The sequence below is a fragment of the Pseudophryne corroboree genome, chromosome 11, assembly GCF_028390025.1.
Source record: "Pseudophryne corroboree isolate aPseCor3 chromosome 11, aPseCor3.hap2, whole genome shotgun sequence".
In the NCBI taxonomy this organism is placed as follows: domain Eukaryota; kingdom Metazoa; phylum Chordata; class Amphibia; order Anura; family Myobatrachidae; genus Pseudophryne; species Pseudophryne corroboree.
This window is the reverse complement of record NC_086454.1, coordinates 14769643-14784789: the sequence shown is the minus strand read 5'-3', so window position 1 is coordinate 14784789 and position 15147 is coordinate 14769643. Positions and strand designations below refer to the sequence as shown.

General features: G+C 45.5%; 1 protein-coding gene across 1 annotated transcript; it reads left to right on the top strand.

The window, feature by feature from the left end:
* The first annotated feature begins 13019 nt into the window (after positions 1 to 13019).
* LOC134968618 (paraneoplastic antigen Ma1 homolog) lies at positions 13020 to 13745 on the top strand. Its single transcript, XM_063944152.1, has one exon. The coding sequence runs from the start codon at positions 13020 to 13022 to the stop codon at positions 13743 to 13745; it is 726 nt and encodes a 241-aa protein (XP_063800222.1).
* Positions 13746 to 15147: the final 1402 nt, after the last annotated feature.

The following is a 15147-nucleotide window of genomic DNA, read 5'->3' as shown; positions in this document are numbered from 1 at the left end:
TGGCCCCCACAGTGCCAGGTAAACAATTGCCCCCACAGTGCCAGGTATACAATTGCCCTCACAGTGCCAGGTATACAAATGCCCCCACAACAGGTATACAAATGCCCCCACAGCAGTTCTGCAGCTGCTTACCGCTGCTGCTTCTCTGCCCGGCTCTGAGGGTGTCAGGAGGAGAGCGCAGCTATGTCTGGCGGCGTGTAGGACTTCAAACTAGCCGCCAGTTCGTGAGCCAATCAGAGCTCGCGGACCGGTGGCTCCTGATTGGCTGCCGGTCCGCGAGCTCTGATTGGCTCACGAACCGGCGGCTGGTTTGAAGTCCGCAACACGCCGCCAGATAGCCGCGCTCTCCTCCTGACAGCTGAGACACGCTGCCGCTGGACTGAGCGGCAGCGTGTCTCGGTGACACAACCGGGGGGGGGGGGGGGGGGGGGATGGGGCCAGAAATGACAGGGGGGCACGGGCCCGAGTGCCCCCCCCCCCCCCCCATGGATCCACCACTGTAATCTAACCAGTGCAGGGAGATGAGCCTGGCACTGCGCAGCTGCTCGGGGAGCGCTGGGCATGCCCCCAGAGTGAGGAAAGCGGGGGGGGGGGGGCATGCCACAAATCCACACTCCCATCCACTGAGGCCATGTCCCTTTTTGGATCGGTCTTGATTTGGACTATCCATTTGTTGGGAGGTATGCAATCCATGCAATTAGCGTGAGTGTTTCTGGGTGGTAACAGGGTAGAGGCTAACCAGACTTAAGGGGTCTATTCATGAAGCAGTGATAAAAGTGGAGAAGTGAGCCAGTGGAGAACTTGCCCGTGGCAACCAATCAGCACTGAAGTAACATTTATAATTTGCATACAATACAATTGTACGGAGCAGCTGATTGGTTGCCATGGGCAACTTCTTCACTGGCTCACTTCCCCACTCTTATCACTGCTTCATGAATAGACCCCACAGTCAGTCGTGCAACAGTTAGCTGCATGGCAAACCATGGACAGTAGAACGAAGCCGCGCAGCACCCCTCAGAGTAAATTCCGCACTCTGTATTACCTGTGGAGTGGTGTTAATGATTGTGCGGCCACCTTGAGATTTTATTGTGAAGTATGCAATCTCAGGAGCAATAAAGTTGTAATGTGCTAAATATACAACACATTATGGTAGCTGCACAGGAGTTACACAGCCCTTTTATATACAGGAGGGGAAATGAGTATGAGTTGCCCCAGGAGCTGGTGCTGATCAGAGTGACCAGGGTACTGGAGAGTAATGAACGCGGCTTGGCTTCCCGGACAGTCACAGAGAACATGGTCACTGCTGTGTATGCCAGCGCCGGGGAGGGTGCAATAAACTGTAGTTTCCTAATAATTGCACAATGCCAGTTCCTAGTAAATTAGGGAAATACTCCAGTGTACAGCAGATGAAGGCGAGCTGTGTCTCCCTAAAGAGGCCGGAGATCTGCCCCACTATTTTTTTACTTTCTCAATTCCATTCCCATCAATGTATTTAAGTATAAAAGAGGAAACCTTTGAAAAAATAGGAGTTTATGGTTTGAGAAATCGGACAAATAACTCATAACGCTGCAAAATTTTTGGATCCCTCTGAAGACTTGTCTGATAGTACAGTATTCGGCCATGGTGGCACATCTTGGGTTTCTAAATTCAGGTCCCTCCGATGGCACCAGCTATGTTCAAGGTGGCTTCCATAGACATGAGAACAGTGGGTTATATCCATAGGAGATTCTGTGAGGTGACAGTAGTGCGTTATATTCAAAGGAGATTCTGTGAGGGGACATTGGTGCGTTATATCCATAGGAGATTCTGTGAGGTGACAGTAGTGCGTTATATTCATAGGAGATTCTGTGAGGTGCCAGTGGTGCATTATATCCATAGGACATTCTGTGAGGGGACAGTGGTGCGTTATATCCATAGGAGATTCTGTGAGGTGCCAGTGGTGCATTATATCCATAGGACATTCTGTGAGGGGACAGTGGTGCGTTATATCCATAGGAGATTCTGTGAGGTGACAGTGGTGCATTATAGCCATGGGGGTTTCTGTGAGGTGGCAGTGCTACATTATGGTGGTCATTCCGAGTTGTTCGCTCGGTAATTTTCTTCGCATCGCAGCGATTTTCCGCTAACTGCGCATGCGCAATGTTCGCACTGCGACTGCGCCAAGTAAATTTGCTATGCAGTTAGGTATTTTATTCACAGCAATACGAGGTTTTTTCTTCGTTCTGGTGATCGTAATGTGATTGACAGGAAGTGGGTGTTTCTGGGCGGAAACTGGCCGTTTTATGGGAGTGTTTGAAAAAACGCTACCGTTTCTGGGAAAAACGCGGGAGTGGCTGGAGAAACGGAGGAGTGTCTGGGCGAACGCTGGGTGTGTTAGTGACGTCAAACCAGGAACGACAAGCACTGAACTGATCGCACTGGAAGAGTAAGTCTCGAGCTACTCAGAAACTGCACAGAGAAGTCTTTTCGCAATATTGCGAATCTTTCGTTCGCAATTTTGATAAGCTAAGATTCACTCCCAGTAGGCGGCGGCTTAGCGTGTGCAAAGCTGCTAAAAGCAGCTTGCGAGCGAACAACTCGGAATGAGGGCCAATAGCCATGGGGGTTTCTGTGAGGGGACAGTGGTGCATTATAGCCATGGGGGTTTCTGTGAGGTGACAGTGGTACATTATAGCCATGGTGTTTTCTGTGAGGTGGCAGTGGTGCATTATAGCCATGGTCTTTTCTGTGAGGTGGCAGTGGTGCATTATAGCCATGAAGTTTTCTGTGAGGTGCAGTGGTACATTATAGCCATGGGGGTTTCTGTGAGGTGCAGTGGTGCATTATAGCCATGGGGTTTTCTGTGAGGTGCAGTGGTACATTATAGCCATGGGGGTTTCTGTGAGGTGACAGTGGTGCGATATAGCCATGGTGGTTTCTGTGAGGTGCAGTGGTGCGATATAGCCATGGAGGTTTCTGTGAGGTGCAGTGGTGCATTATAGCATGGGGGTTTCTGTGAGGTGACAGTGGTGCGTTATAGCCATGAGGGTTTCTGTGAGGTGGCAGTGGTGCGTTATAGCCATGGGGGTTTCTGTGAGGTGGCAGTGGCATACCCTCCATCTGCACCTTTTTGGCAGGTACAGTACCTTTTTTTTATGGTCTGTACCTGCCAAAAAGGGCTTTGTACCGATTTTTGACTCTCCAAATTAACATTGAAAGTATAGGAAAGGCCTTTACCCGTGGTCACACCCCCTTTCCTAATTTGTACTGGTTTTCATGTGTAAAATGTTGGAGGGTATGCAGTGGTGCGTTATAGCCATGGGAGTTTCTGTGAGGTGGCAGTGGTGCGTTATAGCCATGGGGGTTTCTGTGAGGTGGCAGTGGTGCGTTATAGCCATGGGGGTTTCTGTGAGGTGACAGTGGTGCATTATAGCCATGGGGGTTTCTGTGAGGTGGCAGTGGTGCGTTATAGCCATGGGGGTTTCTGTGAGGTGGCTGTGGTGCGTTATAGCCATGGGGGTTTCTGTGAGGTGACAGTGGTGCATTATAGCCATGGGGGTTTCTGTGAGGTGGCAGTGGTGCATTATAGCCATGGGGGTTTCTGTGAGGTGGCAGTGGTGCGTTATAGCCATGGGGGTTTCTGTGAGGTGGCAGTGGTGCGTTATAGCCATGGGGGTTTCTGTGAGGTGGCAGTGGTGCGTTATAGCCATGGGGGTTTCTGTGAGGTGGCAGTGGTGCATTATAGCCATGGGGGTTTCTGTGAGGTGACAGTGGTGCATTATAGCCATGGGGGTTTCTCTGAGGTGGCAGTGGTGCGTTATAGCCATGGGGGTTCCTGTGAGGTGACAGTGGTGCATTATAGCCATGGGGGTTTCTCTGAGGTGGCAGTGGTGCGTTATAGCCATGGGTGTTCCTGTGAGGTGGCAGTGGTGCGTTATAGCCATGGGGGTTTCTGTGAGGTGGCAGTGGTGCGTTATAGCCATGGGGGTTTCTGTGAGGTGACTGTGGTTTAAACAAAGGGACAATAGAAAATAAATGATGCAAATAAAGAGGGATGTTGGGAGCTGTGCAGCAATCACAGAACAGCATATGATGCAATTTCAGAGTATGTAAAATGTTTTGCTGCGTGTGAGAACGGCTACGTTAGCTGAGCTCTGTGATATAGACACTCTTTACAATTGGTCATATAATCCCCCAGATCTCACAATAGTTGGTTTTCCCAGGTCAGAATTACAAATAAGTAACTATGGGCTTGAGGAAGCAGATGCTGGCGTTATTCCTCTGACACAGTCATGGCCTCTCAATATGGCGGCTCCGCGGAGCTCCAGGGTGCAGAACAAAATCGTTTCCCATTGCAGCTAGAACTACCAACAATGGCAGTTCACCCAGAACCTTCAGATACATGAGACCCACTCACAAACCCAGTTAATAACAGTGAACGTGGCAAACGGCTATGTGTATATACCACTGTGCAGCGAAAGATGAAATCGCTCATCTGTGACACCCTTCTGAGTCCTACTCAGCTACTCTCTCTAGGAGACACCCAAGCATTGGGACCCCAGGGAAGCAGACCAGTCTCCCTGGTCCTGCCCACCTCACCAGTGAAGCGAGCAGTTAGTGAGTTTGATTATGCAATTCGCAATGAACTGCGTCATCGTGGTGCTGCCCCTTGGTGCACAGTGATGGAATCCGCGTCACCATGCAGTGGGCGGTCGCTATGATGCAATTTACAGTGCCATATCCTGCAGCTACCGCCAGGACCACCCCCTCGGGGATCTCCCAGAGGATACCATTCATATGCCATCAAGTCTGGTCTGAGCACAGGGAAACCAAGATGGAGGAACGTGTTTCTTCACATGACTATCCGATAGCTGCCCTGAGGTGACAGGAGCTGATCCATCAGGAGGGAATTGACAGATCTAAGATAAGATATGCAGCAACAACCTAAGCCTGACGGGTATCCCTGATACTGTGCCAAACCCTGAGTTGTAAACACACGTCAGTGCCCTATTCAGGAACCTTCAGCCTCAAATGTCAGGTCGTGAATTAATTATACACAGAAGACACAGAGCATCGCCACCTCACAGAAAGTGCCCCCCGCCCTGCGATGGCCTGCGGAGAGTCCATTCCTTTCATGTCAGAGACTGGACCATCAAGGCGGCACAGCAGGCCCCAGAACTTCCCAGATCTTTCCCCCTTTACCCAGATTGTTTTCCAAGTCGCTGTAGCCTCCTGGAAAGCAGGAATGATGCACAGATGGGGGTTTCCAGTCGTGCGTCTGGTACAGAGAATCAGAGCAACAACCACTCAGAGAAATGGTTTCTGATTGATATGTCTTATTTTCCATATGCGATATTACTGATTTATTTGCTCCCTTTGGCCTGGAAGCCGCTGCCTTACTCTCTCAAACACTTCAAATGTCAGCTGAGGTGACTTATTACTTCATAAATGTGTTGTATCAACAGTCAGATGTAGTTATATTGCTGGCTGCACTATTTATATAACACCACAAGAAATATCCCCACATAAGCAATACATTACAGTGTTATTGCACCGGCGCGTTAGTCCTTATTCATAGGGGCAGATGTAACAACTAGTGATGTTCTGGTGATCACTCGCTACGAACGTTAAATGGTGCGCCAGCCAATAAAAATGGCAGGAGATAATTGGTTGGAGCAGTATTTAAGAATAATTTAAAGTGATAATAAGAATATCACTCGTTGTTAAATCTGCCCCTTAGTGCCTTATTCAGCTTCAGTTACAAAATAGCAAAATCGCGAATCGGGTGATTATCGACAGACTGCGCATGCATTGCACGTGCGTGAAGGCTAAATTGGGTTCGCAATTAAGTGAAATGCAATCGCAATTTGATTGACAGAAAGTGACTGTTCGTCAATCATGTTTTTAGTCGCAATCCATTGCAACTGCCGTCAGACACACACCCCGAAAACGGCCATGATCCGCCTGCGTTTTTCCAACAACGCCCCACAAACGCCATGTTTGTGGGGAGTAGTTGGAAAAATGCGGGCGGATCATGGCCGTTTTCGTGGCGTGTGTCTGACTGCAGTTGCAATGGATTGCGACTAAAAACATGATGCCGCTGCACCTGTATTGTCATTATTCTGAGTAGCCCTGGGTCAACCGCAATCGCCGATGGTACTCGATTTCTGCGTATGCATCGCAATTATGCAAATGCTTACACATTTTTGCGATTGCATCGGTGGCGTCTTTTACCTTTCTGGGCCTCTCGTCACATGCAGATTTTAGCAGAAGCAAGACTGAGAAAATCATAATTTGTCTCAATAGCGATCCGAGCTGTATGACGTCCTTAGTTCTGAAAGTGCCAACCCACATGCCACCCACCCACCTACCTCCCACTCACCTACCTCCAGCTCACCATTCACCCATCACCCATCTACCAATGGTGAACCCCATCCAATCACAGCAATGCATCTGTTTAATTTTCTTAAAATGTCACGCACTGGGGGCCTGTTAATTATAGGGATTCATGATCCCTACACTTCGGTCAACATTACATTCACCTTGAACTGGACAACCGGAAGACAGAGTAGGGGCATTTGTATAAAAAGGCCTATATATTTTCCTTTAAACATTGTTATATTGATTAAAATGACTAAATATAGGCACCGACCGATGGCATGGCAGATACAGACCTGGCAGTGAATACACATGGAATTCTACCACTGATTGTAGAAAAAGTTAAAATCTTAAAGGAAAATAAAAGACAGAATCAATTGTCACATCGCTCCTCAATCTGCCACACTGGGAATCACCCATTTATCATTATGCACTGTAATGTGGCATAATATGAACTAGTGGCACTGTAATGTGGCATAATATAAACTAGTGGCACTGTTATGTGGCATAATATGAACTGGGGGCACTGTAATGTGGCATAATATGAACTGGGGGCACTGTAAAGTGGCATAATATGAACTGGGGGCACTGTAATGTGGCATAATATGACTAGGGGTACTATAATGTGGCATAATATAAACTGAGGGCACTGTAATGTGGCATAATATAAACTGGGGGCACTGTAATGTGGCATAATATGACTAGGGGCACTGTAATGTGACATAATATGACTACAGGCACTATAATGTGGCATAATATGAACTGGGGTCATTGTAATGTGGCATAATATGAACTAGGGACACTATAATGTGGCATAATATGAACTGGGGGCACTGTAATGTGGCATAATATGAACTGAGGGCACTGCAATGTGGCATAATATGAACTGGGGGCACTGTAATGTGGCACAATATGACTAGAGGCACTGTAATGTGGCATAATATTACTACGGCCACTATAATGTGGTATAATATGTACTGCGGGCACTGTAATGTGGCATAATATGAACTAGGGTCACTGTCATGTGGCATAATATGAACTGAGGGCACTATAATGTGGCATAATATGAACTAGGGGCACTGTAATGTGGCATAATATGACTAGGGGCACTATAATGTGGCATAATATAAACTGGGGCACTGTAATGTGGCATAAAATAAACTGTGGGCACTGTAATGTGGCATAATTTGAATTAGGAGCACTGTAATGTGGCATATTATAAACTGGGGGCACTGTAATGTGGCATAATATGAATTAGGGGCACTGTAATGTGGCATATGATGACTGGGGTACTATAATGTGGCATAATATAAACTGAGGTCACTGTAATGTGGCATAATATAAACTGGGGGCACTGTAATGTGGCATAATATGACTACGGGCACTGTAATGTGGCATAATATGACTACAGTCACTATAATGTGTCATAATATGAACTGGGGGCACTGTAATGCGGTATAATATGAACTAGGGGCACTGGCATAAGCCATAATATGAACTGAGGGCACTGCAATGTGACATAATATGAACTGGGGGCACTGTAATGTGGCATAATATGACTAGAGGCACTGTAATGTGGCATAATATTACTACGGGCACTATAATGTGGCATAATATGAACTGCGGGCACTGTAATGTGGCATAATATGAACTAGGGGTACTGTAATGTGGCATAATATTAACTGGGGGTACTGTAATGTGGCATAATATGAACTGCAGGCACTGTAATGTGGCATAATATGATCTAGGGGCACTGTAATGTGACATAATATGAACTGGGGGCACTATAATGGGGCATAATGTAAACTGGGGGCACTATAATGTGGCATAATATGACTAGCGGCACTGTAATGTGGCATAATATAAACTGCGGGCACTATAATGTGGCATAATATAAACTGGTGGCACTGTAATGTGGCATAATATTAACTGGGGGTACTGTAATGTGGCATAATATGAACTGCGGGCACTGTAATGTGGCATAATATGATCTAGGGGCACTGTAATGTGGCATAATATGTACTGGGGGCACTAAAAAAGGTGCATAATGTAAACTGGGGGCACTGTAATGTGGCATAATATGACTAGGGGCACTGTAATGTGGCATAATATAAACTGAGGGCACTGTAATGTGGCATAATATGAACTAGGGGCACTGTAATGTGGCATAATATTACTATGGGCACTATAATGTGGCATAATATGAACTGCGGGCACTGTAATGTGGCATAATATGAACTAGGGGCACTATAATGTGGCATAATATTAACTGGGGGTACTGTAATGTGGCATAATATGAACTGCGGGCACTGTAATGTGGCATAATATGATCTAGGGGCACTGTAATGTGGCATAATATGAACTGAGGGCACTATAATGGGGCATAATGTAAACTGGGGGCACTGTAATATGGCATAATATGACTAGCGGCACTGTAATGTGGCATAATATGAACTGTGGGCACTATAATGTGGCATAATATAAACTGGTGGCACTGTAATGTGGCATAATATGACTAGGGACACTGTAATGTGGCATAATATAAACTGAGGGCACTGTAATGTGGCATAATATGAACTGGGGGAACTGTAATGTGGCATATGAACTAGGGGCACTATAATGTGGTATAAGATGACTAGGGGCACTGTAATGTGGCATAATATGACTAGGGGTACTGTAACATGGCACAAAAAGACTACGGGCACTGTAATGTGGCATAATATAATTACGGGCACTATAATGTGGCAAAATATGATTAAGGGCACTGTAATATGGCATTATATGATTACGGGCACTATAATGTGGCATAATATGACTACGGGGACTGTAATGTAGCATTATATGACTACGGGCATTGAAATGTGGCATAAGATGACTAGGCTCACTGTAATGTGGAATTATATGACTAATGGGCACTGTAATGTGGCATAATATGAATGCGGGCACTGTAATGTGGCATAATATGACTAGGAGCACTGTAATGTGGCATAATATAACTAGGGGCACTGTAATGTGAAATTATATGACTACGGGCACTGTAATATGGCATTATATGACTACGGGCACTGTAATGTGGCATTATATGACTACAGGCACTGTAATGTGGCATAATATGACTAGGGGCACTGTAATGTGGCATTATATGACTATGGGCACTGAAATGTGGCATAATATGACTAGGCTCACTGTAAAGTGGAATTAAAAGACTAATGGGCACTGAAATGTGGCATAATATGACTAGGCGCACTGTAATGTGGCATAATATGACTGGGAGCACTGTAATGTGGCATAATACGACTAGGGGCACTGTAATGTGGCATAATATGACTAGGGGCACTGTAATGTGGAATTATATGACTACGTGCACTGTAATGTGGCATTATATGACTAGGGGCACTGTAATGTGGCATAATATGACTAGGAGCACTGCAATGTGGCATAACACGACTAGGGGCACTGTAATGTGGCATAATATGACTATGGGCACTGTAATGTGGCATTATATGACTACGGGCACTGTAATGTGGCATAATATGACTAAGTGAATTGTATTTTGGCATTATATGACTAGGGGCACTGTAATGTGGCATGATATGACTAGGGGCACTGTAACGTGGCATAATATGACTAGGGTCACTGTAATGTGGCATAATATGAGTAAGAGCCACAGTAACGTGGCATTATATGACTATGGGCCCTGTAACGTGGCATTATATGACTATGAGGCACTGTAATGTAGCATTATATGACTACGGGCACTGTAACGTGGCATAATATGAACTAGGGGCACTGTAATGTGGCATAATATGACTAGGGGCACTATAATATGGCATAATATAAACTGGGGGCACTGTAATGTGGCATAATATGAACTTGGGGCACGGTAATGTGGCATAATATGAACTTGGGGCACTTTAATGTGGCATAAAATGAACTAGGAGCACTGTAATGTGGTATAATATGACTAGGGGCACTGTAATGTGGCATAATATGACTAGGGGCACTGTCATGTGGCATAATATGACTAGGGGCACTGTAATGTGGAATTATATGACTACGGGCACTGTAATGTGGCATAATATGACTGCGGGCACTGTAATGTGTCATTATATGACTACAGGCACTGTAATATGGCATAATATGACTAGGGGCACTGTAATGTGGTATAATATGACTGGCGTACTGTAATGTGGCATAATATGACTGGGGCACTGTAATGTGGCATAATATGACTAGGGTCACTGTAATGTGGCATAATATGACTAAGAGCCACAGTGACGTGGCATTATATGACTATGTGCACTGTAACGTGGCATTATATGCCTATGAGGCACTGTAACGTGGCATTATATGACTACGGGCACTCTGACGTGGCATTATATGAACTGGGGGCATTGTAATGTGGCATTATATGACTACAGGCACTGTAACGTGGCATAATATGAACTAGGGGCACTGTAATGTGGCATAATATGAACTGGGGGCATTGTAATGTGGCATAATATGACTAGGGGCACTGTAATGTGGCATAATATGAACTAGGGGCACTGTAATGTGGCATAATATGACTAGGGGCACTATAATGTGGCATAATATAAACTAGGGGCACTGTATTGTGGCATAATATTGTAGCCCGGCTAAGTAGCTATTGTTATTGTTGATATACAGATTGTATATTTAATATGGAGCAGGTATTGATAAGTGTGTATGTGGTGGTTTGATTTCACACTGTTGCAAGTCAGAGGAGGAGTGAGTACGGATGAATTTGACCTGCAGCGATGGATGGCTAAAGAAGTTTCTGGAGCCCTTCGCGGGAGAGAAGGGAGCCACGCGCCGGGCAAAGGGGGACTGGTGAGCGAGAACAAGAAAAGAGGATCCACGAGCCGCAGGAGGAGCAGCTATAAGAGGCACCCGCAGGCGGCCGGTGAGGAGGAGAGAGCCGTTGGTCATTGGTGGGGAAGGAGATCGGGAGACGGAGCGGGTAAGAGCGGAGCCCTGTTCATCCCCGCCGTCATCCAGAAGGGACTGAAGAAGGAGGCAGCCGCCGGTCGGAGATCTGTGACTGAGGTCTCCGTCACACAGCTCTGCCAATACCGCCGGGGAGAAGGGGAGACGGAGAGCGAGCGGAGACAGAGCAGATTACAGAGCGGTGCAGCAGCCCAGCCTGAATTGCCAGTGAGAGAGAGAGAGCTGTGACGCAGGGGGACAAGAGGAAGAAGCGAGTATACACTATGCTACGGATGGCAAGAAGAGGAGGACGGAGTACCGGAGAGGGGACGGTGATTCCGGAGACGGTGGCGCTGACGACACGGCGCTTTGGCAGTGCGGTGGTAAGAAAAAACCAGTACGCAGTAATTACCACTGTAGAGAGAGACCCACTCACCGAGGAAGAAACGGCTGGGGGACACAGGGTTTTGATGGAGAGCATTAACACTGCTCCAGAGGGACAATCAATAATTAGGTAATAATTGTCCGACCCATCATTCAAGGAGCAACTGATGTTGAACATCCCATTATATACCAGAGGGATGTCAGAAAGAGAAAATGACGCATCATCTTATTCCCCTCCTAGCACATTGATAGGATCAGGAGTTTGTAACTGAAAAGGGGGAGTGCCCTATAACCTGTACTGAAGAGTAGGGGGAGCATAGGAAGAGCACAGTATTTCATTCAGTATTAATGAGAAGATAACGCACAAAAGTGAACTCTCACTGCAGACTTTTGATACAATTGATATGTTACAGTAGAGAGAGAGAAAGATATTAAGTTGCAACTTATAGTAAAATCACACAAAGCTAGTTCAATCAGCCTTTGAAGGAGATTTAATGGACACAAGAAAGTGTTATTGAAAGGAAAGATTAACTACTTTGTTCATACTATTGGAAAACTCTATATTACCCAAAGACAGCCATTTCAGTTATGTCTAAATAAGGAAGACCCCTTGACTACTATTTAACAAGCTGATATTGGGACAGGAAAGAGAGAGACCAGTTCCCCCTAACCGCCCGAAAGACTCTAGGAATAGTAAAAGTATAATTGCAGTATTGCAATAATCTGAACTTTGTGTCTTTTTCACTACCTCAATGGGTAGGGAGTGTTATTATTACTAAACTAAAAGTATATTGCATATGCATGATCAGAAAAGTGCACTAAAGTATATAGTATAATATAGCAAGAGTACCCGGGTCACTCAGGCACCTCAGGTGCCCCTTTTTGAGAGGAGTGTTTTTTGTATATTGCATGCAAGATACAGTATTTGTAAAGTAGAGTTAAGTAATATAAATTATTCAATTTAACTGTTATGTTTACAATACATTAAAGTACCCTATATATAATACTTACCGTCTATGTTGGGTCATATTGAGGATACCAATCTGAAGACTCTGGAAGGAAGAAGGAACAAGTACTTGATTAAAGGTATTTGCATATTTCATATTATTCCAAAAGCAACCACGCTAACTATATACTAGGTTTAGGCTTACTCAAGCGAGCCTTACATATATACTATCTAAAGAGAGAAAGCTTGAGTGGAGGCACAACTATAGTACATAATTACCCTTTGATACTATAGGAGATCAACTCCAACACACTCGGTGTTGAAGGAAGGGTTACAACTGGAGGCACTGCTGAGATCCTAAGGTCTCACTACTCAGGAAATAGCAATGGAGAGATTTACTGAGGAAGACATAAGTGATTGGTGTTGTAGGAAAGGGAAAGATCCCAAGAAGTGTTTAAGTCTAGGGGGAAATTTTATAGAGTTTTCTGATGAAGAAATCATAGAGACATTGACAAAGCTATATGGAGTATTTAGAACCAAAATCGTCGACAAGTGGATTGGAGGATTGGGAAGAACTGCGGCTGTATTGATAGAAACAGATAGAGAGTTGGACGCAGAAGTGATACCATCAGTAGTGGTAGCTAGTGAAGAGACTGGAAGGAGATGGAGTGTCATGTGGCCTAATACGCAAGATAAGGAAGCTACTAGTGCGCCTGTATCAGCTGCTATCGGCCCTCCACTGAGCAACGCTAGTAGAGGTGAAGAGAGTGGTGAAGGGGGAGATGCTCATAATAGTAATGCTAATACGAATGAAACCAACCAGTTTGAAGCTGTCATGGATAGAGTAGTAACCCAACTGGAGAGGTGGCATTACGAAGGAAGTTACCGACGGTTACGGATATTTTCTGGCATTACCCCAGTGCCAGTAGGAGAAGAAACATATGAGGCTTGGAAAGAAGCTGCGGTGCAACAAACAGAAGAGTGGCAGTGCCCGGATCGCATCAAAAGACAACGGGTAGTAGAAAGCCTGAGGGGACCTGCAATGGGAATTATACAAGCCGCCAGGCGTAGCAATCCCAATGCCACCTTAGATACCTACTTTGAGTCATAAGACTATGCATACGGGACGCTCGAAGATATAGGAGATCTTACTTCCAGACTTCATCATACATTTCAGGAATCAGGGGAGAAGCTGAGCGTATTTTTAATAAGATTAGGCAAACTATTATATAAAATAGTAGATAAAGGAGGCATAGCTAAAGAAGATGTTGACAAAAGCAGGATGAAACAACTACTGCGGGGTGCTTCCACTATGGATCCTGTTGCCCAAAAATTGAGGTGTTCAAGTGTTAGGGAACCCTCTCCCACCTTTAATGAATTATTGAAGGAGATAAAGCAGGACGAGGTGTTAATAGACATGAGGGAGAAGGTGGTGAAAAAGGTTAAAGTGGTTATGCCAGTGGCCGAAATCAATACCTTTGAAGATAAAATACTAAAAATGATGGACGAACAAAATAAAAAAATTTAACAGTTTATTACAATGCAAAGTACCAACGCCGCAGTTTCTTCACAAAGGTCTTCTAGTGATAACACTCTAGTGAGGGGCCTAGGTCGAGGAAATAGTAATTATGGGAGAGGATGCTTTAGGTGTAGAAGAACCGGACACAGGGCCTTTGAGTGTAATGCAACAAGAAGTATAAGCCGGAATAATTCTAGAACCACCTCGAATGAGAATCAAGACCGAGATCCAGGGCCGGGAAACGGTCGGGGGCGGTCTGTGGACCCCGCACAGGCCCCCTAGAAGTCAGTAGTTGTGCCATGGGGAATTCCTGGTGGAGTGGAAGATTACCCGAAGGGTTGGTTGGACCCGCTCCATTATTAACAGCAACAATAAATGGGTGTCCCTGCAAAATTTTAATAGACAGCGGTTCTCAAGTCTCTATTATATTCAAAAACTGGTACGACAACAACATCCCTAATATACCCATTCAACCGTTGAGTGGTTTGGTAATATGGGGTTTAAGTGTGGAGAAATACCCATATTTGGGGTATGTACAGGTTACCCTGGAGTTTAATAGAAATGCCCATGATGGAGTAGGGTTACAAGTGCCTCTCCTTGCTTTGGTGTGTCCTGAGATTCCCGAAGGGAGGGACGAACCCCCTGCGATAATCGGGACCAACACCAGGATTTATCACATCCTCACTGAATGACACAAGAAAGAAGATGGACATTCGGCTGCGACTTATTGGGTATCATCTGAAGAGGGAAAAGGGAGTTCTCTTGAATGGGTGGACAAATTTGATTCATGTTTTCAGGGGAGCGATATCGCCCAGGGGGAGAAGTCTATATTAATTAAGGAACTGGAGTCCAGAAGCCAGGCTTTCTCCAACGGAGAATGGGACCTTGGAAAAGCAAAAGGAGTGGAACACAGCATTAGATTGACAGATGAAGCACCCTTCCGTGAACGATCTCGAAGAATTGCCCCTGCTGACTTCGAAGATGTGAGACAACA

Coding starts and splice junctions, on each gene's coding strand:
- LOC134968618 (XM_063944152.1), top strand. CDS start 13,020: ATGGAGAGATTTACTGAGGAAGACATAAGTGATTGGTGTTGTAGGAAA.